The following is a 25,929-nucleotide window of genomic DNA, read 5'->3' as shown; positions in this document are numbered from 1 at the left end:
TACAAAGCAGTGCTGTCTCAGTGCCTATTCTCTGTGTATTTGTTTAATATGTCAGTATTTTATGGTTCTTATAAATGATCCTTATTTCTATTGCACAGATTTCACCAATACTTTTGGTTAATATATTAATTTGGCACCTGTTTTTTTAAATCAGACCAGCTATTCCTTCAACTATTGTTATTATATTTATCAAGTGTATTGATGGCTCATTTCCTACCTCTTAGAAAAGATGATGTTTGATATCTAAATGATGAACATGTGAGACAAATCACACTGGCCAAGTTCCCATCTCCAGGACTGGCTGCTCCTTTGTCCTCAGCAACTCCTTCTTGGCATGAAAGGACTGGGAAGAAAATTCAGAAGTCTTGAATTTCTGCTCTTCCCATCTCATCCCAAAACCACCTAGAACTTTGCGGAAATGGGCTCTGGAAAATTTATAGGTGGTTTTGGAAGCAAGAGCGTGGAGAAGGGCCTGGAAATGAAGCGGAGCTGTGTGTGTGGAAGGAACACGAGTTGCCGTGATTCATGAGGGCGAGCACACGAACCTCTTGCTCTGAAACTGCATCAGCAAAGCCCTCAAAGTATTTCAAAGCAAAGCCTCCAGAAAATAATGAGCCCCTGACAAAGTGTAACTTGGCAGAGAAACTTTCCAAAGACAAGTTTAGAAAACTGTAGATCTTTTCCAGCTCCGTGTCTTTGCTGCGAGCGGGGAAAAGCCAAGAGCCCGAGCGAATGCTTTTGCTATTAGCAAAGGCTTTATTAAAAGGTACAGGACGTACCTAAGGGGCAGCAGTGGTTTCTGCTGGGAGGTTATGCACAGGAGCTGCTTTTGCTGTGAAAGGGTTTGGTGGTTTTTTTAATATTGGGAAAGGCACTACTTGAGGCTTCTGTGTCTGTGGCACCTCTGCCATGGCCTGCATTCAATTCCCCATTCAGCAGCCCAGAGTTCTGCTTGTGTCCTCAGAGAGGGATGGGTAAAAGTCACTCCTGTGCTGGAAATGCAAACAGGGGGTTCAGGCAGAAACCAGGTGTTTCTGCAACCCTGGTTTTGAAAATGCTCAGCTCATAACTTCACATGAAGGAAAAGGAAGCTGCAGCACACTCTCCTTTTATAAATGTGGCCTTGATATGTTCCTGGCTTTTTTACCCAGCTATGAAATTAGTAGTATACGTGTTTCATAGAACAGCGAAGGATCAAGTAATTCTTTATATTTGTAAATCAGTCCTAGAGTGGAAAACATTTTCAGCAGAAGTGCCAAGAATTGCTGCTCTGAACTCAAACCCACATGCAAAGGTATGAGAAAGATATTTCTTTTTCAGTAACTGCACTTAGAATATGTGTCTGGTCATAACAACCAGGTGATTAAAAACCAGGCAGAAGGAAGGTGTGACCCATCCACTCTGCTTTCCACGAGTCCCTTGGATGTGACCCATTTCCACAGCTCTGCTTCTGTTTTTAGAGCGGCGCCACTTTTTCTGAATCCATTGTTGCCTTTGCTGTTCCCATCCCTGGTGTGCCCCGCTGTTTCTAATCCACAGTTTTTGTCCAGGCTGTATCTGCCATGGGCTTTTTCTTCCCCCTCTGACAGCTACAGCAAGAACTTGCTTTGCAGATGTGAGAAAAAAGTATTTAGCAGATGGCTTTTTTTTTCCCCCTCTGCCGAGTTTGTAGCAAATTGCTCCACTTGGCCGATTGCTGTGCCCCCTGCCAGGAGCCTGAATGCAGCCCCAGAGCACCCCACTGACCTGCTTGTTTTGTTTCTCTTTTCTGAGCTCCTGTTTCCAGAAATTGACGCTCAAGTGTCCGAGCCCTTAACAAAAAACCAAGCTCCAAGGGCAGGCTGAATTCCCTGTTAACTTGTGCCTCGTCCCAGTCCCTGTGAGTTAGACCAGCTGGGTTTGGTGTGAGTTCTCCCATGGTTACCTCTTGTAATGCTGCTTCTCTTCTTCTTTTTTCTTTTTTTTTTTTTTTACTTTATATGCAACACATTTGAATGATCTGCTCTATAAAATAACCAGGCTGTTTCTTGTGGCTGGTGTAAAATTCCTTCTGTGGTCAGAGCTGGATGAAGGATTCTCCTGCACTGCCCATCCACAGGGGTGAATCACTTGGGTTGCGTAACAGCAGCAAACATTGGCACGCCAAGGTGCAGGAGGATCTTGCACATGTGTGGGAATGATCCCTCGGATCCCATAAAATTTCCAGAGATGAAAGGACCTTCAGTTGATGTAAGAGAATGAGCTGGACCCGTGCATTTTGGGTCAGTTGTAGATTTTTCTCAAATTCTCTGATGTCTTTCTCCGTGGGTTTTGGTAACCTTACAATTTATTTCCATGGATTCATCTTCTCATTCTGGTAATTAGCCTGGCACAACCTCTTGGCTTCAGAGTGAGGCTGCAGTTTTCTATTATTACCCCAGAATTTCAGGCAGTCCTGTGGCTCTGTGCGTTTGTGCTGCACGTCTGGTCTGACTTTCTTCTTCAGAGCAAAAGATTTCTGAGAAAGAAAACAAAAAAAAAAAAAAAAAAAAAAAAAAAAAAAAAAAAAAAAGAGAGAGAAGAAGAAAAAATCAAACAACAACAGAATGGTTTGGTTTGAAATGGACCTTAAAACTCATCCCATTCTACCACCCCAGCCATGACAGGGACACCTCCCACTGTCCCAGGCTGCTCCAAGCCCTGTCCAGCCTGGCCTTGGGCACTGCCAGGGATCCAGGGGCAGCCCCAGCTGCTCTGGGCACCCTGTGCCAGGGCCTGCCCACCCTCACAGGGAAAAATTCCTTCCCAATATCCCATCTAACCCTGCCCTCTGTCAGACTAAACCCATTCCCCCTTGTCCTGTCACTCCAAGCCCTTGTAAAAAGTCTCTCTCCATCTTTTTGTCGGCTCCTTCAGGTCCTGGAAAGCTGCAATTACCCCAAGCTTCTCCTCTCCAGGTGAACAATGCCAGCTGTGCCAGCCTCTCCTCCCAGCAGAGCTGCTCCATCCCTCTGATGCCCCTGGTGTCTCCTCTGGATCTCTGCAGCAGCTCCAGCTGCTCCCTGTGCTGGGCCAGGGCTGGGGCAGCTCTGCAGATTTCCCTCTCTCTCCTGCATTGCAGGGATAACACTCCAGCTCTTTGCCTTTTAACGATGTATTTTCTGACAATTTTACAGCACTCCTCAGGAAGATGTTTAATTATGGAAATGAGGATTTAAAAGCATCTTTCCTGTGAGGTCCTTGGAATACTTAATTCACAGGGACACACATTGCCCCTGTGAGGTTTTACCAGAGGTTCAACAGAGGCACAGCAGATGATTTATGAAATCATTTCAGAGCAGGATGCCTGAGTTTCAATCCTCAGTCCCAACCATGGAACCATATCTTTAACCCCAAGGTTGTGGGCACTTTCTGGAATCTCTGCTGAGAGCACAAGGTTTTGTGGCAATTCCATGGGTCCATTTCTCTTGTTATGGAAAAGACTTGGGGATGGCAGACCCTCAGTCAGGAAGGTTTTATCTCAACCTTTATTGTTGAGATATAGTATTTCCAAGCCTGGGAATGGGAATCCATTCATTGGGAGACCTGTTCACTCCCACTTTGCAAAGACACCTTAATTCTGTTCCTCACCATTCCACTAAACTCTAATTCCAAACTGAACATATTCCTTGGCTGCCCTATTGGTTCACCTCCAACTTCATCCCAGTTTAGATTTCCCCATCATTCAGCAGACTCCCTGGTAAGCCAGTCTGGCAATTCGTATTCCCAGATTCCATAAAGGAGATTTTGTCCTCTCAGAAGGGTCACAGCACCACAAACCAAGGCTCTGTGGTAAAGCACAGGTGAGCTCTGTGCCCCCTTTCCTGTCCATCACCTTCCACAGAACAAATCCAGAAGGAATTTGCTCCTTTCCTTATGCTGCATGAGAACCAGGTTAAAAATCATACCCACACGTGTGCCACTGTTGGAAATGTTAGCTGAAATATATTCTAAAAAATAAGATTACTCCAAGTGAACATTTGTTTGGCTTTTCCAGCTCAGCATTCAGAGTTTCACCTCCTCACATCCTAAAGGGAATAGATCTAATTTGTAAGGAAAACCCTTTGCTTTTTATAGATGCAGCTTTTTCATTTCCTGGGCTTTGCACCTCTAAGAAAGAGCAACAAAAACCACAAGTGAGACATTACTTCAGCCAACCTACTCCAGGCTGCATTATTCCCTTGTACTCATTCAGCAGCATCCTTTTTGCATGGTCTCATCCTTTTTTTTGCCTCCAACAAAACCAGGATTTTTAAAAACATAATACACAGACATATTTTTAGCTGCAGTGCCAACGGGTCAAATCCACCAGCTGGTCTAACATGTTGTGGAGGCAAAGGGGAAGTGGAGTTGTCTAAGACACCAGAGCAGCACCATCAAATCCCAAACCTGGGAAATCTGTGTCTGTCTCCTCTGCTGCCCCTCCCCAGCTCTGCTCTCTTTCCCCACTCTTCCAAGCTGTTTGTTTTACATCCTGAGCCAAGCTGACTCCCAGCCAAACATCCTGAGGGAAGGAGAGCGTTATTTATCCATAGTTACACCCCTTTGGTGGATTACAAGCAGAATTTGTCTTGGGAAAAGGAGAATCCCCGTGCTTGGAGATGGCAACAAGGTAATTGGGTAGGTAATTGGGCAGAGCAGCCAGCAATAAGGAGCCCTCTGGCTCCTGGACCAGGATTTTTGAAGTATTTTGCTGCTTGAAAATTCAGTTTGGTGTTTGAGATGCACTGACATGTTTTACTCCCCGATGGGCACAACTCTGAGCTTTAAGAGGTGGAAGCGAACATGAAATTAATTCTCTTTTTTCTGTCCTGGGGTGCAGGAGAGCACGAGCACTGTGGGTTCACTTTGATAAATTTTCACTTAGTAATTGAAGGCCAGGCTGCTCCAGCTTTTATTAGAAAAAGGAGCAGGAATCCTTTGAAGAAATGATTGAGGTTGGTATTCTTGCAAACAGGCCATTTGGTTCAAAGCAAGCCATTACTGGTTTCAAACATTTACAAAAAAGATTTGTCAGGGAATTTTTTCTCAAGAATAGGAACTCCTGAAATGCTGCTGACTCCCTCTTAGTTTCCTTCTTGCTGAGTGTTCAGAATCAAATGAAGAATGGTGCCTTTCAGTGACCAAAGATGTGTTGTGAAAAACTGTCAAACAGTTGGACCTGTTAATTTATCATCACCTGGCTCCAGTTCTTCTATAGAGACAACTTTTACACTTTTTTTTTTTTTTTGGACATCCAATGAAGAGGACAATGGAGGGAAATATTGAATGAAATAATCCAAAATGAGAGGAACAAGGAGAAAAATTTTCTTCCTATATAGGGGACCACTGATGCCACCAAATAACTGATCTGAAAAACTGTAATTCTAACAAGTACAGTGGATATAATTTATAAATATCCTTGAGTGCTTACAGAGAGATCAGTGCAAACCAACCAAGTCTTTCTTCAAGTCAAATAAAAAATGGAGTCCAATTTCAGTTTACCTTCTCCGAAATGGATCAGAAGCCCAGTTTGGTGAAGGGTTTTTTCAGTTTATCTCCTCCGAAATGGATCAGAGGCCCAGTTTGGTGAAGGGTTTCACTGCTGCAGAAGGTGGCTGCTGGGTCACTCTGGCAGGGAGAGGTGTGGGATGGTTTGTGCTGTTTGAGTGCTGCACTGTGACTCTCCCAGGTGGCATTTGCCACATGGATGGGTGTAACTGGTGTCTGCCACAGGGCTGGCTCTGTAGAAATCTTGAAAATAGATTAAGATCTCTGTTCTGTCATCTGAGAACAAGGAATCAGTGTCTTATACCCCTTTCCCATCTTATTGCTCTCCGCTTTTCCTGTCAGGCAAATAAAACAAAAACAAAAACAAAAAACATGAAGAAACCCCAAATTCAATTTATTTATTTATTCACTTCTCAATTCTGCCTGAGCCTGTTTTTTAAAGACCCTTCTTTTGTGAGTTTAATCAGATGCTTGATAAGAGAGAAAGCGTTGCTAACTAACACAGGCTACAAAGCAGCCCCTTCAGGGAACACATGACCTCATCCCCGGGATTACTCCAGCACAGGAATTCAGCCTCCAGCACACCCAAAATAAACCTTTTGCAGGGAAGTGCTTTATCCACCTCCCCTTGGCCAGGCATACGCTTTGCCGATGTCCTGCCCAGTAGCTGGGATGAAACACGTATGGAAATTCAGATTTTCTGCTCCCAAGCAGCCTGCCCTGCTGGCTGGAGCTGCCTTTGGGCCGCTGCCCTGCAGGAGCAGCCAGCCCTGGCACAGGGATGCACTCGTGGAGCAGGGGTGGTTTTCATTCCCAGCTCCCTTTGTGTGTTGGGGTTCTGTTGGATGCTCGGAGCCCTGGCAGCCAGGAGCAGCTCTGTGGGGTCACACACAGCTCTCCCCAGACTCCCCCTCTGCCAAAAGGTAGCACAAATCCCTCCCTGATGGATGAGAAGTGACACCACTGTGGTGTCTTGGTGCTCTCAAGGCCTTTAGCACCTAATATTGGACAGCACCAATATGCCAAGGATATCAAGGATGTCATCCCTGCTGGTGGGTTTCCAGACAGCTGCTTTGGGATCTCAGTCCGGGTTCAAGACTTAGCTCCTGTTGCCCCTGTGATGAAGAGAAAGACATGGTGAGCACCTCCCCAGCCTGGCACACTTTTGCTGGACAAGGTCTCCAAGAAAATGCAGGAAGGACTCCTACAGTTCTTGAAGTAAAATGAACTAAAAGGCAATATCCTGCTGATGCCTTGTGCAGGCTGCCCTAGAACAGAGACCGGACAGAGCTAAAGAATAAAGCAGGGAATTATTCAAAGCCCCAATGATCCACCTTGGGCAGCACAAGAGCCCAGCCAGGGCTGCACCCAAGATGAACCAAAATGGTCCCAAAATGCACGAGCGCTCCCAGGGTCTCTCCCTTGGATCAGTTCTGCTCCATTTGCACCTTGCAGTTCATTGTCCAGTTCCAGCTTTAGCCCAGGCACTCCCATCCTGCTTGTTTTTCTCTCCTCAGCCCACGGTGTTTGTGCTCTTGGGCTGAGATTTGGATCATTTGTCCTTGGTGCCCAGCTGGAGCAGGAATAGTTTTGTCTCCCTGCTCTGTGCAGAGCTCACCATCCCCTGATGTGAAGCCCAGACCCACACACTAAAGCAGCACAGAATGTGAAAAATAGAAAAACTAAACCTGAGGCATCACTGTCAAGTCCCAAGCTGGAGACCTGGTTTAAGCCCCATTATCCCTAGTCAAGAGCTCATAACCATGCTGGAAGGCAGCACATCTGTGGCTCACACTGAGATGTATCATTTATTTGTTTCTAATTATGCACATTTAGCAGCAAATTACATGAAAGATTAAACACCACATTATGAGTGTGGTCTGATTAATTCTGCACCATGCTTTTAAGTCACTCAGCAATTACCTTCACTCATTTTTAACACAGATAATTTTATTAAATCTGGTGGTACCAAAAATGACTTAAAAGCTTTGGATTCCTGTTTTTAGTGTGGTCTCTTCCCAAAGCTGGCTGCCTATATATAATTATTACATAATGCCACGTTGGATGCTTCTCATTTAAACAACAGCTGAAATAGCTGCAAGGCTCTGACACGAGCCAAGGCAAGCTGGATATCACAGGGTTCAGCAGATGCCACTTCCTTGGCTCTGCTCCTGTAAACGTGAATTCTTCATCCTGCTTGTATACCTGTTCGGGAGAGATGTTGCAAAGCCTCAAGGTTTGAGTTTATTCTGCAAATAATTGGCCTGAAGAGTGAGTACTGCCCTAAATACCACGGTGGTGGTGCCAGAGCAGCTCTGCTCCTGCCAGATTGTGCCATTTCCAAAGGTCTCCTTTGCCCTTTTCACCATCAATCTTGTCCCCACCTGTGACCTATTTAGAGGGTGGCTGTGATTAAACCTTATTAAGAGCTGTAGGCATTTGGGTCCTCTTATTTAACACCCTTGGGGCTACCTCTAATCCAGGTGATATATTAAAAGAATTAAGACATTCTAGCCCGAAGAGCATAATAGAGTTTATGCAGAAAAATTGAGAGCAGAGGAAGCCTTTTCGTAGGGGTAAACTGAAGAATCTTTCTAGAGCAATTGGAAATATAGAATTAGGAAGTTTAGTTACTTGTACTGTGTTTAGACTTATTAGAAATCAGGGTGAGAACTGACTGGGCTGCAATGGCAGAGCTGAGGGATGATCTCAGCTCTCCCAAGTCCCAGCTCGGTGCCATTCCCACATTCCTGGCTCTCCCCTGAGCTCTTGCTGCTTTGCTCCCGATGGAATAGCAACAGCAATGGTATGTTCAGGCAGCATTTCTTTGCTTTTCTCATCTTCAGCCAGGTAATTCCTAAGAAACATAAATCAGCAAAGTCTGTAGGACCCAGAAACTGGAAGGCACCTCTTGATTATTGAGTTCCATATCCTGTTATTGTATCACATAATCTGTTTTTCTCTTCTCTTTAATTATTGCATGTTTTCAGCAGTCATTTTCTCCCAGCTGTATCTCTGCTTTTCATTTACTTCAAGAGATTTTCTCAATATATTCAATATTTCATTAATCAAAGGTGACACTGATACTGGAATAAGACCACCTCCAATCCCTGAATTTTTATTCTGCTTTGAAAAAGAGCCAAATTCATTGTTTAGTTTGGAAAATTCTGTTCTGTCTCTGAGATCCTGAACAAGGATAGACCTGGAGAGATTTTCCATGGCTAAGAGGACAAAACTTCTGAAACAAAAGTAGTTTATAATGGAATAATCATGCTAATTTACCTCAAAATAGTCACAGTACAAGAGAAGGTTTAGTCTCTCGTGGGTCTCCTTTTATGCTTATCATTCAGAATTTACCAGAGCTCTTTCACATTTTATGGATGTTGGCTTCAGTGGACTATTTCTCCTTCCCCTTTGTGGCACTGTCATGCTGATGGCTTTGAAATATGAGCCTTTGCTAAATTCTAAATTGTACACAAAGCAATTAATTAAAATTCCTTCCAAAACAGCCCTGGCAAAGCCCTGGCAGTGCTGCTTTCCAGCCAAGGTAGAATGGGATGAGGCTAAAATGCATCCAAGTTGTTTTATTTCACCACGGTGTGCAGTAGGATCTGTGAACCAGAGACCCTACAGCTTCCCCAAAACAGGAACATCATCTAAGAGACAAAGGTGAAAACTGAGCTGGAGTAAAGAGTTCAGGCTTAGCTGGGTGATATTTAATGCACGATCTCAGGGGCTGCACGGGGCAAAAAGTACCCATGAATTGTTTTCATTGCAGCTCTTTGAAAGAGTCTGAGGTATAAATGTGATCACAGGACCTCTCATAGGATTTAAGATAATCTAAAATTCCTATTGTTCTTATGACTAATTCCAGTGGCACGGGCAAAGCCCTTGGAATGGATGATGGATGCATTCTGGGCTTGGAAACTGCCAGGAGCTCAGGAGCCAATCCTGAACTGGCTGTGCAGAGCAGCTCCCATCTCTGCACTCAGAGTGTTCTTTGTTGTGTCTGTCCTCAGTCCCACAGAGTTCCACTGCTCTGAAATGTGCAGTGCCAGCACCAGATGGGACACAGGTGGCTCCAGGGGGCATCCAGAGCCCTGAGCTGTGGCTGCTCACCCACATCAAACGCAAACTGTGGGTTTGTCCTGGAATGAGAAGGATTCAAGTCACAAAGGCAGGCACATCCAGAGGAAAATGTGCTTTTATGTGCTTTAAGAGCCATAAATGCCTTCTGGGAGGTGTTTGAACCACTGTGGTGGGACTCAGCAAAGCTGCGTCAGCTTCCTCTGGCTTGCAGTGGGTAAAATACCTCAGCAAAAAGGCAGAGGCTCCTGGGGAGCTTGGGAGTCTCAGTGTCAGCCTCTCCATGTCCCAGTTTTCTGTATTTAAAGTGGAGGAGTGTGCTTTGTTTATCCATTATAATTCAAAAAGCTTTCAAAAAGGCTCTTTGCCTTCCTCCAGCACATGTGGATGCCATGAGGCTCCTCTTGTGGGACTGTGGACACCACTGAGTCCCTTCCGTGACAGAAAAAGTGGATTTGTGTCACTTGTGTCCCTACCCTTCAACTCCTCTAGTTAAACTTTAACTTCAGTTAAACTTAACTTCAGTTAAGTTTAACTTCAGTTAAATTTAACCTTTTAGTTGACTTTTAAAACTTCCTTCCAGTTGTTTCCTCTCTGCCCTTTTCTCCATGGAGATTTTCCAGAGGATGCTTTCTTGCTTTTTCCCTCTTTTTCACTCTCATTGCACTCCCACAGCCAGCCAGATCATTTTGGTTAATGTTTGTGTCCCTTTGTCATTTCCAGGAAGAGCTTTAATCTGAAAATATGGCATAGGTGGGGTGGCAAAGGCTTTTTATTCAGGGCTTTCACATTTTGCTGTTTATTAAAGGGAAGGCACCGAGCCTGAATCTATAATTTTGTGTGGGCTTCCCAGATGTGAGATTTCTTATCTAGAAAACTGTAGAGCATTTTCAGGGTGTTTATTCTTTGTGACCTGGCCATGGAGGTAGAAGTGAAGTTGTTTGACTATAAATTCAAGTCCTCAGCCTGGAACCTGGATGGATTCCTGCTTATCACTCTGCACTTTATCTGCTAGAACCAGAGAAAAAGGCAATCAGCTTCCTCCTGTCCCCTTTGAAAGTTATGACCCTCTTTTCACCTCTTTCTGCAGCTGATTTTAGACTTTGAAGAAAATTCCTGAATTATGAGAATTTCCCTTTGGAGCTCCACACCCTCAGGGCCTGCTCATATCTGTGGGCTCTAATTGGGGTTGAAACAATTGCCACACTTCTCTGCACACACATTCTCTGGAGCCTTGGGGAACACAGTGGATTTTCTGAATTACTTGAAATTCGGCTGCCTTAAATTTCCTCTCCTTAGAATGGATGCAATGTAAATAAAGAAGAGATGGGTGGGGGGGAAGGGGTGACAATTTGGCTTTGATCATTTCTGCTGAAAAGATTCAGGCCTGATGGCTTAGGACTGTTATGAATTTCTGCTCTCCGCTGTGATTTAATGTAGTTTGACCTGCACTGAATATCCCTGCTGATTCCTTCACCTTGTTGGAATTGGGAATGGAAAGAAAATTATTTTCTGCTGTTATGAATGTGTGGACACAGCAGTGGAAGATGATGAAGTCAGAGCCGTTCATGTTTTGGCCTGATACGTCAAAACTTCCAGGCCCCTCCCAGCCCCTTACTTTAAGAATATTTCAATTGACTTCAGACTTTATCCACTTTTTCTGGAGAAGATTCCCAGAGCCTCAGGGTCACAGGCTCTTGGTAAAACCAGCCCAGCACTCTGGCTTTGAGGGGCTGCATCTTCTGAGGCCTTGCCTTGTGAAAATGCCCTCTGGTCTCAACTGATGGGTCCTGTGGAACAGCACTGCTGGCATTTCTTGCAGAAAATGCCCCAGCTCCCCATGACTGCAGACAGGGATGGTCCAGGTCAGATCAATACCCACAGGAGATAACTCTTTTTTGTCTTTGTGGCAGTAGATAAGGAAAGGGGCAGTGATAACGTGGTGTCAGCGCCTCCACAGTGTCCTGCTGGGCACTCCAGGCTGCAGGGAACACACCTTGGTAGAAACCCCGGAAACATGAACTTCCTGCAGTTAACAGGTCACAGAGAACTGTTCTGGGGTTAGCAATTTACAAACCTCAAAATGCTCCTTGTTGTGTTCCCTGGAGAGGGCTTTGGCTCTTCTCCAGCTGAGTCTTCCTCCCTGTCACAATCCAGCCTGCTGCTATTTTACCCGGATTTTAACAAGATGTGCTTGAATCCAGTATGGTGCTGACAATATTTGATCCCCTCCTGCTGAAATGTAGGAAGTATCTGCTTAGACAGGAATTTTTTTCCTTTTTTCCCCCCCCTCTCTTTTTTCCCTGCCATTTTCATGTCTAATTTCCAAGTCATGACATGTAGAGGGTGTCTGAGCAAATCTAATCAGCTTTCTGCCTTCGTTAGGAAGGACAGCTGAGATAGTTTTTAACACCTCCATTCCTTCCTTGCTGCAATCTGTTTTGATTAAAATTGCAGGGCTCTCATCTGCATATTTATCATTCCACATACCCACAAATCATCTCACAATTCTGCCACTCCTGAACGTTCAGGAGAGACTGGAGTGCTACACCAGGACTTTAAAGTATGCAGACATTAATTTAGTTTCTCACACCTGCTGCTTTCCAGCAAAAATGGCTTTGGGGAAGGGAAATATTCATGCATTACCTTTGCTTAGTATTCCCCAGGAGTCAGGATTCCTGGGGGTTTTTTCAAGATTGATGGAAAATTTCCTATTAAGAAACAAATTTCTAATTAAATGGAAAGGTCCTGAAAAAGTTCTGATGCTGGGAGGGGGGCGAGGGAAGGGGGAATGTCTAAACAAAGAAATAACCCTTTTAAATAACATTTTTTCAGCTTTTTACACCCAGACTGTGACATGCTTTCAGATCTTCAGAAGAAAGGGCTGCAGTGGAAACGAAAATTATTCTTTTCCTTTGTGCTATTGACAGTACACCTTACCTCCACCACATATTATTAAGTGTATCACCAGGCAGTGATCAAGTTTTTAAGGAGTGTTTTCTAGAAATAGCCCTTTTCTGCTCTTTGGTTAAAACCTAACTTTTAAAGTTAATGTTCATGTAAGAAAATTCTTACCTGAATCTCCTTTTGCCCCAGCTGGTGCTGCAGAGATGCTATAACTCGCTTCTCAATTCATAATCTCTATTTTTTAATCAGATATTTAAGGTGTGTGAGGGGCCACAACACATTTTTTTTTCTTATTTATATTGAGGCTGTGCCTCGGGGAGCAGGAAAGCAGGAGATAACTCTTGCCCAAGGAGGGTGGGAAGGTGCCAGTGACCAGATGGGGAAAACACAAGCTCTAGATTTATTGTCCTGCATGACGAGCAGAACATTTTGCAGATCATCCACATCATCTTGTCCAGGATTTTTGTAGTCAGGGTGGCAGGAAGACCTGAGGGCACAGCTCATTAGGATGAGAGGTGTTCCCTATTAGACAAAATATTTGTAAAAATAGACACACTCTGGGTCATACAAACCTCTCAAAGTACCTGAGAGATGTCAGACATCACCCAACTCCTCTTACAGACCACAAGGCCAAACTCATGCTGGGAAGGGTCATTTTTTTTGCCAGCCTTTGCTGCAAGACTTTTAGATGCCCCTAAATAATCCAGCAGCTGATGTCTGCAAAGAAAATATCAAGAGGATTTCTCCAAGAGGCAGGTTTAAAATAAAATCTGCACAAGCTGCTCTGAAGGGAAAAGGAGGGAAAATGAAGGGACAACAGAGCCTGGCAGTTGCTGTGGCTTCATTTCTCTCCTGCTCCCGGGTGGTCGATTGTGGTCAGAGCTGTTGTTTGGATGTGTCTGAGGAGCTGGGGCTGGAGAGAAGGATGTCCTCTTTGTTCTCCCAGCCAAGACCATGGCTAGTGTTTAAAGAACTAGAGGAAGGTGTCTTGTTTTGTAGATGTCAGATGCAGGAGTGGAGCTCAGCTAACCATGCTGGGCCCGTGGCAGATGGGATGGGAAACACCTGATGGGGATGAATTAGCTCAAACATCACACAAGGTGCCAAAGCAAAGGGGTCACAGAGCAGTCAAGGAATGCTGCTCTTAGACCACCACGATGTTTCTCCAGAAACTTCAAAAGGATTTCAGCCAAGACATATTAATTATTCCAGTTTCATCTGTAAGCTAAGAGGTTTGGCTGCCTCTAATGCAGCAAGTGTCCTCTCAGAGTCCTGGTGTTCACATGGCTTTCACCAGTAGTGAAGATAACAGTGATAGTGGCTCTTGCCAGAGCAGGTTTATAATTTTTTCAGGCATATTAAAGAAATCATTAAAGTTTGTACCATGATTAAGTGATTTGTCAACTCACATTGGTCAGCAGAAAAAAAGTGCAATTTCCTTGTTTTGGGCAAGGCCTGTATTCCTATGGGTTGGGATTTACAGAAGCCATAAGGAAATGGATGCTCAATTTTAACTAAAATTCAGTGAGAATGAGATGCAGAGCTGCCTCCAGTTTGTTCCATTTTCCATTGGTGATCCATCTGTCAGGCAGCCTGTCCCTTCAATGACTACTTGAGGGTTAGGCACCAGTTTTAGCTGTATGACCTTGTCCTGGGGCAAAAAGTGCATAGCAGCACATGGAATTGCATGGTAAGCCCTTTGCAAAGCCCCAGTGGGAGTGCTCAAGACTAAAATCCCACTTCAAATACAGTCCTGAACACGTTTCATGAACTGGCAACCCAGTTTAGGGACTGAGTCAGAAATGAGACCTGGGCCATGTCTGTCTCTGTTATTCTTTATTAATAACTTTGTGATCTCTTCTGGTGCAGACAGGGCTTGCAGAAATATTTGAGCAAATGGGGTAAGTGTTAGAAATGCCTTAAAGCTGAATGGTTTTCCGTAACAAGGAAAAACCTTCCCTGCTGCTTGTTTACTTCTGATTTATTCTCCAGTAAAAAGGGGTGAAGTTTGCCCTTTGTGAGCTCTACGTTCCTTACAAAACCCACTAAACTTCAGTGAAGTTTCTGATGTGTTATTGTCACTCCCTCACAAAATCAGCTGGGGTAGCATGGGAAAAACAATCCCTCCACTTTGGGGGAATCAGAAGGGTGGAAGAGGCTGGTCTCTCATCTGACAAATAAATTAGCATCAAAACCATGATGTTTAGAGAATAAATTGCTGTTTCCTCCATTACTGGCATTTCATAGCTTGCAACCACTGAAAGCACAGTCACTGATCTAACCATTAAACCAAGCTCTTCTGGGAGTGGGAAGGAAAACAAATGCTGAGATGACATTTATTAGGTGTGCTTGTTCAGGCAGTCCATTACTGCTCTGGCTCCTCACTCTACGTGCTGAGGGGCTGATCCTGCATGGAAGTCAATGGATGTCTTTCCACTCCCCTGGCTCACTCCACTGAAAAGGAACAGGCACAGACTGAGGAGGAAGAGGAAATAGTGGAGCTAATTGAAAGGAATGAGTTTCAGGGAGAGCTGTAGAGCCCAGCCAGGTGCATGTAACTGTACACGAGTTATTGTGCTATAGCTGAAGAAAGATCAGACAGTGGGAAATGCTGCCTGATGGAAAGGGATATTGGCTGCTAAAAAGGCATTTTTATACATGTAGTTTTATTGCTGTCTCTGTTGTTAGAGTCTCTGCTTCTCTTGTGTCTCACTACTTTTATACTAAAATATCCCTGTGATACAACCAGTGACACCAGAACCTTCCACCTGCAGAGACTTCCATTTATCTTCATGCTCTTGATAAATCATCACATTGTGGAATTTACTATGGAGCTACAAGCCCTGGAGTTCAGGTTCCACAGCAATCTTGGAGTAATTTAAAACATATAGAAAAGGGATAGAGTGAGCTTGGTGGTGTCGATGCACCTTTTGACAATGTCTCGAGCTTCTTACATGGTTCAACCTTGAGCAGCCTTCAAGCAGTGGAGAGGTGAAGGAAATACAGAACTTAACATTGGTTAAATAATAACAGAACACATATTTATTTTATCTACCTCTGTTTTCAGTTGAGCTGAGAGTCAGCAGGCATCTTTGCCCCGGTCTTCTGCTTGAGGCTGTTAAACTTTCTACAACCCACTGTATTTGCTCTAACCTGGAAATAACAGCAGCTTTCTTCATGTCTGGTGGCATTTCCTTCAGAATCACATTGAGATCCTGAAAAAACACTGTTGTTATACATCAGAGCAAGATCAGCAGCTTGGGTGAAGTGTGAGGGTTCTCCTCTCTGAGGATGCAGCACACGAGCAGTGTCACACCTTTGCTGGGTGGTGTAGCTGCTGTTAATCCCTTACACTGTTCCTTTTTCTTTTAGGGAACAAACGCACCAGGAAAGAAAAGGATCTCCAGCTTGGTTTGTGCTGGCTCTCCAATTTCTGGTGCAGATTACAAAGGCCAAGCAGACCTAAGACCCTCTCAGCCTCAAAAGGGAACCGGGCACCACAATGGGACTCCCCAGCCGGGTGTTGGCCTGTGCCATCCTCGCTTTGCTGTCCCAGCACGTCACTGGGGGACTCATCAAGAGAATTATCCGGCAGAAGAGGGAAACTGGGCTGAACGTGACCTTGCCAGAGGATAACCAACCTGTGGTTTTCAACCATGTCTACAATATTAAGCTGCCTGTTGGCTCCCTCTGCTCCGTGGACCTGGACTCGGCGAGCGGCGACGCCGACCTGAAGGCGGAAATTGAGCCCGTCAAGAACTACGAGGAGCACACGGTGAATGAGGGGAACCAGATTGTCTTCACACACAGGATTAACATTCCCCGGCGGGCTTGTGGCTGTGCAGCTGCCCCAGACATTAAAGATCTGCTGAGCAGACTAGAAGAGCTGGAGGGGCTGGTCTCCTCCCTGCGGGAGCAGTGTGCCAGCGGGGCTGGATGCTGTCCTAATTCCCAGGCAGCAGAAGGTAAGGCAGGCTGGGGAGCTGCTCTTGGGGGAAATTCTTGTGCTGGCTGTAGATGTTGTTTAGAGTGATACTCCAGTCTCTTTCAAGAATGAGCACAAGTCAACCTCTTAAATTTGAAACGTAATCAAAACTGGGAATGTGTTTGGCCAGTGTGCAAGGTACATTCATTCACAGTTCCACAGCTTGATGGATCTGTGGGTCAGGAGCTGAACTGGGACCCTTTGTAGCTGTGGCATTGAGCATGGACAGCACTTGGACATGGTAAATCTGTGTCGGAGTTAAGATTAAAACTCGCAGTCCAAGCTCTTGGCTCCACTTTTTGTCCCCTTGAGGAAGCTGCCAATGTAACCATTTTTGCTTCCAAGTTTTCTTTAGTAGAGACCAATAAAAATACAGCAGGACATAAGGCAATAGGCAAGCACAAATAGTTTTGGAAGAGGGAAAAATGTGTCTGTCTGGTTGATTTTTAAATTGAGGGAAGAAGTTGGTCATATAAGAGAAGAAATACAAGTCTTCTTTGGAGCGATGTGTCCCTCTGAGCTCAGAGCAGCCTCCTGGTTGCTGATACAGCTGATGACACAATGTGCTGCCTGACTTTTTGTGTTCTGGGGTGAATGGATGAATGATGTTCCATGGTGCATGCCCTAATGAAGCAGTCAGGAGAGCTGCTCAGTCAGTGGGAGAGGATTTTGAGAAGGGAAGAGGAATCCAGCATGCTTAATTACCAAGTCATTGGAAGGGGATCTTTCCTGGCATTAGAGCGAATTAAAGCTTTCCTGGTAAAGTAAATCTAGCTGGAGAAAGAAAGAGACATTCTCATTTAAAAACTTTAAAAACCGATGTCCTGTAGGGAACTAGAAAAATCAGCCCTTTTGGGTCATATGTGCCACACTAACCAAAGGCATCCTAGTGCCATTGGGAGTAATGACTTTTGGGATCATTGGTACAGGTCGCCTGGACACCACGCCCTATTGCAGCGGGCACGGCAACTACAGCATCGAGATCTGCGGCTGCGTCTGCGAGCCCGGCTGGAAGGGCCCCAACTGCAGCCAGGCCTCGTGTCCCTCCGACTGCAACGACCAGGGCAAGTGCGTGGACGGGCTGTGCGTGTGCTTCGAGGGCTACACAGGCCCGGACTGCGGCCAGGAGCTCTGCGCCCAGGGCTGCGGTGCCCACGGGCGCTGCGTGGGCGGGCAATGCCTGTGCCACGAGGGCTTTGTGGGTGACGACTGCAGCGTGCCCCTGTGCCCCCACAATTGCCACGGCCGCGGGCGCTGCGTGGACAGCGAGTGCGTGTGTGATGAGGGCTACACCGGCGAGGACTGCAGCGAGCTCATCTGCCCCAACGACTGCTTCGACCGTGGGCGCTGCGTCAACGGCACCTGCTTCTGCGAGGAGGGCTTCACCGGTGAGGACTGCGGGGAGCTCACCTGCCCCAACGACTGCCATGGCAACGGGCGCTGTGAGAACGGGCTGTGCGTGTGCTACGAGGGCTTTGTGGGTGACGACTGCAGTGAGAGGAGGTGCCCCAACGACTGCCACAACCGCGGGCGCTGCGTGGGTGGGCGCTGCGTTTGCCACGAGGGGTACCTGGGCGAGGACTGTGCAGAGCTGCGGTGTCCCAACGACTGCCACAACCGCGGGCGCTGTGAGAACGGGCAGTGCGTGTGCCACGAGGGGTTCATTGGGGAGGACTGCGGGGAGCTGCGCTGCCCCAACGACTGCCACAACCGCGGGCACTGCGAGAATGGGCAGTGCGTGTGCCATGAGGGTTTCACTGGGGACGACTGCGGCCAGCTGCGGTGTCCCAACGACTGCCACAACCGCGGGCTGTGCGTCAACGGGCAGTGCGTGTGCGACGAGGGGTACACGGGCGAGGACTGCGCCGAGCTGCGCTGCCCCAACGACTGCCACAACCGCGGGCGCTGCGTGGAGGGGCGCTGCGAGTGTGACAATGGCTTCACAGGGGACGACTGCGGCGAGCTGGCCTGCCCCAACAACTGCCACGGGCGTGGGCGCTGCATCGATGGGCGCTGTGTGTGCCACGAGGGCTTCATGGGTGAGGACTGCCGGGAGCGCTCCTGCCCCAACGACTGCAACAACGCGGGCCGCTGCGTGGACGGACGCTGTGTCTGCGAGGATGGCTACATCGGGGATGACTGCTCTGATGGTAGGTGCAGTGTCCCTCTGAACTGCTTCCCCTTGGGCCAGCCAACAGCCTTGGACACTTTGTGAAGGTTTTCCATAGATCTGGGCCTTGTTGTTGCTTTTCCAACGTAGTCCAAATAGCAGGATGAGAGATGCAACAACAACAGTAGCTCTTGGCATCCTGAAATATCAGGGCTAAGTTGTGTAGCAGTTTCTGGTGACTTTTGGTGGTCACCAATACAACAGGCTGCTGATGGTGTTGCAGTGCCTTTGTCACCTCCATTTCTGCTCCCACCAAATGTCACTGGTGCTGTAGCCAGTACTGGCTGGGATTTGTCACCATCACCCTTCAGTTTCTCACAGTACCTCTTTATGCTAGGAAAAAAAGCTAAAAGAAGCTGTTCTAGCTAAGGAGAGAAGGGAAATAATCCAGAGTCTTCTCCACATGTGTGTGTACTTATATATGTATATATGTATATGGATGTGTGTATATTAGATCTTACAGAAGCTTACAGGGAAATCGTGGGATCAGCTGGAGTGGAAACTTAGCTATAAAGTCACATGCTTGGTTTCCCAGGACCAGTGACTCTATGGAAATTGATAGAAAATTTTGGCAGCCTGATAATGACAGGCGAAACACCATAAATGAGGTCATTTTCTTTAGTAGATCCTGGGGGAGAAATTGTAAAACTAAATTTTGGTAATGAAAGAGTACTTTGGGGTTGGGAACACTATAAAAGACAATGAATACCCTTTAAAAGAAATTCCTATTGTTCACCTCCTCCTTCTGGAAAGTGCCTAAGCCCCACTTTGTGATCTTGCACAGGCAGATCTATTGCAAGTATTTACTCAAATAATAATGTTTTATTTTACTTTGGAAAATCTGTGCACATCCCAGGACTTTTAATTCTACAATCACATGCTGCTGGCAATTGAATTAAACATCTGAATCCCTCAGGACCCAGCTATAGTAGTCTTGTGCTGCAGCCATGAGAGGAGCAGCTGGAACACAGTCAGCCAGAGGTTGTGTGCAAGTGTGAGAGCAGAAATTGGCTTCTGGAAATGTCTGTAGTCTCCATCAGCTGAGCATTCCTTTCCTCAGCAGCTAATTTTTGGGACATGCCTTCCCCATTCCCTGCGTGTGAGATGAGCCTTAGGAACTGCTCCTGGGAAAATGTAAAACTGGGCAAGTCATTATTTCCTGAGCCTTGAGAACTTCTTATAACTTTGGCTTGGCTTTTTTTTTCCTCCTCCATTCCCAGTGTCTCCTCCAACTGAGCTGACTGTGACCAACGTGACAGATAAAACTGTCAATCTGGAGTGGAAGCATGAGAACCTCGTCAACGAGTACCTTGTCACCTACGTCCCCACCAGCAGTGGGGGCTTGGACATGCAGTTCACCGTGCCAGGAAACCACACAGCTGCCACCATCCACGAGCTGGAGCCAGGGGTGGAGTACTTTATCCGTGTCTTTGCAATCCTGAAAAACAAGAAGAGTATTCCAGTCAGCGCCAGGGTAGCCACATGTGAGTTTAATATTCCCTGTATTCATCCTTTTGTCTACTTCATTTGCATCCCTCTTTTGGGGTGTTGCATATTTTGTATTTTCTCTTTTCACTTCATATGTGTTGACTTGCATCCCTTTCTTGGTAGTACTTATTCTGCATTTTTTATTTTCAGTTCAGATATATTGATTTACATTCCGTTTTTTGATTTACATTCCGGGATATCATTTCTTTTGTATTTTCTACTTCCAATTCAAATGTTGGCCTGGAAAAAACAGCCTTCTACATTTCCATTTTCAACATTTTTCCAATACCAGGGACTGTGTTAAAAGCACAGTTCACAAGCTCTTCTCTCTCAATGTCTCCCAGTATGATGTCTTTGTGAATTAAGAACCTTGGCTTCTTTATTAAATAGCACATTTCTTTATTATAATGTACATTTCTTTAGTGTAATGTTCATTTAAAAAAATCTGGTAATTCTTCCCAAGAAAAAAATTAAAAATGTAGCAGCATATAAAAGAGCAATATGAAATGACTTGAATCCAAACTATTTTGGCTGAAGTAGAGGTTATATTCATTTTGCATCTTTACTGTGATGTACTACATCTTACCTTTTATCTGCCTGTCTGTACTTCTGTTGTTCATCTTTTTGTTTTGTGCACATCACTGTCAATCTAAACATCCCAATATTAAAAGGTGCTCTTTGACTTCTGTCACTGAGCTCATTTCTGGGGAGCTGGGGCAGGATTCAGCTCTCCCAACTTCCAGAGTTAACACCAGGCTTCTTTCAAGAGGGCACAAAAAAGAGATTTAGAGAGTAAAATTCTTTTAATTCTAAGGTGACTTATAATCAGCTCAGGAAAGTCTCTCCAAAGCCGCAATAACTGTATCTGAGGACAGTTTAACCACAAGACTTTAACCACCTCATCTGCAGATCCCCACCTGGCAGATGTTTCTAGAAGTGGAAAGATGTCCCACCCCAGTGCCCTATTTATGGGAATTTGACACTCATGTGAGAATATCCCTTTCTTCTGCCACAGATCTGCCTGCTCCAGAAGGTCTGAGATTCAAATCTGTTCGGGAAACATCCGTCCAGGTGGAGTGGGACCCTCTGAACTTTTCTTTTGATGGCTGGGAGCTGGTCTTCCATAATATGGTGAGGAAGCAGTTTCACGTATAGAATGAAAAATCCCATATTTTTATGTCTGTACTCACTGATTGTCCCATGTGTTCCAGAAAAAGGATGATAATGGTGACATTACCAGCAGCTTGAAAAGGCCAGAGACATCCTACATGCAGCCAGGTCTGGCACCTGGGCAGCAGTACAATGTGTCCATCCATATAGTGAAGAACAACACCAGAGGACCAGGACTGTCCAAAGTCATCACCACAAGTAAGCACAACCTGTATTTGGTCTGGTTTTAGTTGGCCACCAACAAAACTTCTGCTGTTTGGGGGTTTGTAAACAAAGAGAAAGCCAAGCTCTACATTGTGAGTTAATAGGGGAGGAAGGAAAGAGTGGAGTCCCTAATGAATACGTGAGGAAAAAATAATTCCTCTTCACATTACCTGTTTGAAGCAGAAAGGAAATTTATGTCCAGCTAGAAGGTCGTAGGCAGCATGCACTTTTATTCCTTTTTCAAGATGTACCTCAGCAGGAACTAGAATTCTTTCCTAGAATTTGTTTCATCCTGGTCATATTTGCATGAAGGGAGTGAGAAGGTGGGGAAGCTCTTAGGGTTCCTGCTTGTCATTCTTTTGGCATCTCCTGGTTTGAAGGAGTTTTGATGGATTTGCTTCTGATGGATTGATTCCATTTGGAGTCTAGAAGTATAGGAACCAAAGAAAGAGCATAAATGAGGATACTAATTTTAACTTTGCCCTGAATCACCAATTAAAAGCATAAGAATATGGGTGTTTTTCATGGCAAGATTCCTTTTTAAAGACCCTTTTTTCCCTCTCTTTTGCTTGGTAACAGAGCTTGATGCCCCGAGCCAGGTGGAGGCCAAAGACGTCACCGACACCACAGCTCTCATCACATGGTCCAAGCCCTTGGCTGAAGTTGAAGGTGTAGAGCTCACTTATGGCCCCAAGGACATTCCAGGAGACAGGACAACCATTGACCTCTCTGAAGATGAGAACCAATATTCCATTGGCAACCTGAGGCCACACACGGAGTATGAGGTGACGCTCGTCTCTCGTCGAGGGGACATGGAGAGTGACCCTGTGAAGGAAGTCTTTGTCACAGGTGAGGGGCTGGGAAGGTGCCACAGGGACCACCCATCCTCCTGAGCTGTTTGTGTCTTGTTGCTGGAGTTGGCAGTTACTGATCAACACAAAATCAGCCCAGTTTTAGAGGTACATGAAAGTAGAGAATAATTTTCTGTGCATTTTATGCCTTGTTGGTTAACCAAAATATTTAGACCGCCCCCCAAGAATCTAAATGTATTTTAAAAATGGGAATTAGGTTATTGTGTCTTTTACCCTAAATCCCATCTTCAAAAAGCAAATTCCTCTGGATCATTTGTCTGTCTGATGAGCTAATTATCTTCCGTAGTTCCTATTCCATCTTATTTCTCTTTGCCTAATTAGTTTAGAAGCAGAGAACTGGTTTTTCTTTTTTCTTCAGTTCTGCAAATATTTCCTGCCATTCTTTTATAAATTTACTGCGCTCCTCAGTGGTACTGGGAATGTTTTTTGAAAGAGTGGGTCCTTTAGCAGGTTATCAAGGCTTGATGCATTAAGCGAGCTGCTAATTACATCCCTTTTCATCCTAAAATACAGTTGTTATTTTGGAGCAGGATTTGAGGCTACTGTAGGTGTGAAAAATGAAAGCTCATTGAATTTCTCCTGAATATTCACCTTTTTTTTGAGACTTAGAGATCCCTCCAGCCATGAATGCAAGATGTTACTGTAATTCTAGAGATGACTAGTTCTTTTTTAACTTTTGAAAGCTGAGGTATTTGTAAAGGAAAACAGTATTTTCATCCAAGTATGGTTTTCCACAAACCCATTTTATAATAAAAACTAATTATTACAAATTAAAATGTTATTTTTGTCTCAGGAGATAGAAGTTAAATTTCTTGAACTGAATCTGGTAAACTCTGCTTTTCATGCTAGAAGACCTCTGGTTTTTGTAGTTCAGACATAACAGGATCATGTGAGAGTAAGCTTTATGGGTCATTTCACCTTCTAAAAAGCACTGTCACAAGAGACTGCTGTCACAAGAGAAATATTCCTAATTATTTATTTATTGCTTGGTTGGTTCCAGACCTGGATGCTCCAAGGAACCTGAAGCGGGTGTCCCAGACTGACAGCAGCATCACCCTGGAGTGGAAGAACAGCCACGCCAATGTCGATAATTACTGGATCAAGTTTGCCCCCATCTCTGGTGGGGACCACGTGGAGATCACAGTGCCCAAGGGCAGCCAGGCCACAACCAGAGCTACACTCACAGGTAGGGGAATGGAGAGATTGTCACTAATGTCACATTGTTTTTGTCACCCCAGGGCACAGGACATGGAGAAAGAATGTTCTTGTGGTCACTATACATCAGAGGTACAAATAAGTTTTGAGTGATCTGAAGCACATTTTTTGGGGGGGACAAGAGGTTAGAAATTTGAAATTAGATGAGATATTAGGAAGGAATTGTTCCCTGGGAGGGTGGGCAGGCCCTGGCACAGAGTGCCCGGAGCAGCTGGGGCTGCCCCTGGATCCCTGGCAGTGCCCAAGGCCAGGCTGGGCAGGGCTTGGAGCAGCCTGGGACAGTGGGAGGTGTCCCTGCCCCTGGCAGGGGTGGAACAAGATGATCTTTAATGTCCCTTCCAACTCAAACTATTCCATGATTCTATTATTTCAGTACACCAAACTGAATTGAAAGCCATGTGAAATGGATTTACCAGGCAGCAGAAGATATTAAACCATTTCACTTCCACATGCATCCCTGAATCCAACAAATCAGTTCCCCTAATTTTAAGCAGTTTTGTGGAAGTGGCTTCACATCCTGAGCTCAAGAGGCATTTTCATGTGCAGGCAGGGGTGGGATCCACTGGTGCCAGTCTGCAGCTTGTCAGCTGGAGGGTCAACAGAAACCTCAATTCTCTGCATAGAGGAAAGCAGATCTCTTACTTTGCATCCATTCAGCCTTCCTTTTTCCAACAAATGCCTGCAGGCATATTCCATGCACAGGAACTTATATTTCTTCTCCTCATCTCGTAGGTTTGAGGCCTGGAACTGAATATGGCATTGGAGTGACAGCAGTGAGGAATGACAGGGAAAGTGCTCCTGCTACCATCAATGCTGGCACTGGTGAGTGTCCTGATCCCTTTACAGCTCTGGAGAAGGCAACTCAGGTGGAGTCACTCTTCCATTTCTAAGAGATGCTGGAAGAGATATTTTAGAAAGTTCTTTATTTAATTTTGCTACTTTTCCCCTCAAGGAAAACAAAAAAATTCCCACAAAGGTCATGATCTCTGAATCTGACTTCTTTTTCCTGTTCCTCTTAATGTTCTGGGAGTTTCATCTCCAGGTGAGCTCCTTAATGATAATTATACTTGCACTGATCACTCTGGCCATCCTCTATCTGTGAGGGTTTCTGGCAGGAATGGTGATGGCCAAAATGTTGATGTGACAAAGAGAAGTTGCAGTACTCCTGACTGACCTTCCAATCCAGAATTTTTCACACAATACCCCCTTTCCCCAGGTGAATTATCTGAAGGCTTTACTTCTGCCTCTCAAGTGTAAGTGGGAGAAATTTGTTCTGGTTTTGTCTGTAAAGGAGAACAGCATCATCCTCTACCCATTTCAAAAGGTCCCAACGGTGGGCAGATCCTGAGCTGCTGCCAGACCCCCAGTGGAGATGCTCCTCTACAGATGCCTGAACAGGGCAGTTCAAAGACACCTCAACTTTGCTTGCTTTTTCCCCTGTAGATCTTGATAACCCCAAGGACTTGGAAGTCAGCGAGCCTACGGAGACCACCTTGTCGCTCCGCTGGAGAAGGCCAGTGGCCAAGTTTGACCACTACCGCCTGGCTTACACCGGCCCCTCCGGCAGGAAGAGCGAGGTGGAGATCCCAGTGGACAGCACCTCCTTCCTGCTGCGGGGGCTGGAGCCAGGCACGGAGTACACCATCAGCCTGCTGGCAGAGAAGGGACGGCACAAGAGCAAACCCACCACTGTCAAGGGCTCCACGGGTGAGTAACAGCTTCTGGTGGTCACTGGGCAAGGACTAGCCCAGGGACAGCTGCACCTGATTTCCTAATCCATGTCTGGGGAACCTCCTACAGAGCAGACAGCTCTGCCAGCATGAGAGAGTGAAGGATAGCTCTGTGTGCCCCTCCCTGCTGTGTTCACCTCCATGTTCACAATGATTTCTTGCTCATCCTTTGAGAGGCCTCACAAAGAGCTCATGCACTGGTCCTGCATGGATGTAGAACTCATTCTTTGTTTTGGGCTAGGCTGGGTATTTTTGTACATCATGTCTTCTAACATGTTTTGTTTTCTACAGCCAAAAACCTAAGAGGAAGAGCAAGCAGGATATGTTTAACTTTGTTTGTTCCTGCCTAATTTATTCTCTTCACAGCAGGCCATCATTCCCTCAGCAGAGCCAGCGGGGCTCTGATGTTGCCCTATTCCAGTTTTCTCATCCAAAAGTGGGAAAGACTCCTGCCCCAGTCTGGTCCAAGCCACCATTTCCACTGGGTACTGTGCCTTAAATTTGTCTGTTTCTGCCAACTCCATTTGTCCAAACCACTCCCACTGACCAGTAACAGATGACTTACTGAGCAAGGTTTTATCCTTCGTGAAACAT

At 45.6% G+C, this 25,929-nt stretch overlaps 1 protein-coding gene across 4 annotated transcripts in view; it reads left to right on the top strand.

Annotated features, from left to right (window-relative positions):
- Positions 1 to 25,929, top strand: part of TNC (tenascin C) — a 73,188-nt gene that overhangs the window by 8,645 nt on the left and 38,614 nt on the right. For all 4 annotated transcript variants that reach the window (XM_038156477.1, XM_038156476.1, XM_038156479.1 and 1 more), the window contains exons 2-10: positions 15,874 to 16,466; positions 17,416 to 18,636; positions 19,877 to 20,140; positions 21,160 to 21,275; positions 21,356 to 21,512; positions 22,098 to 22,367; positions 23,391 to 23,576; positions 24,338 to 24,427; positions 25,049 to 25,312. In XM_038156477.1, coding sequence (XP_038012405.1) covers positions 16,004 to 16,466; positions 17,416 to 18,636; positions 19,877 to 20,140; positions 21,160 to 21,275; positions 21,356 to 21,512; positions 22,098 to 22,367; positions 23,391 to 23,576; positions 24,338 to 24,427; positions 25,049 to 25,312 — 3,031 coding nt within the window. In that variant the 5' untranslated portion in view covers positions 15,874 to 16,003. The remainder of the gene's footprint in view (positions 1 to 15,873; positions 16,467 to 17,415; positions 18,637 to 19,876; positions 20,141 to 21,159; positions 21,276 to 21,355; positions 21,513 to 22,097; positions 22,368 to 23,390; positions 23,577 to 24,337; positions 24,428 to 25,048; positions 25,313 to 25,929) is intronic.

The sequence above is a fragment of the Motacilla alba genome, chromosome 17 (assembly GCF_015832195.1).
Source record: "Motacilla alba alba isolate MOTALB_02 chromosome 17, Motacilla_alba_V1.0_pri, whole genome shotgun sequence".
Lineage (NCBI taxonomy): Eukaryota > Metazoa > Chordata > Aves > Passeriformes > Motacillidae > Motacilla > Motacilla alba.
The sequence above is the reverse complement of the archived record's forward strand: the minus strand, read 5'-3'. Positions and strand labels throughout refer to the sequence as shown.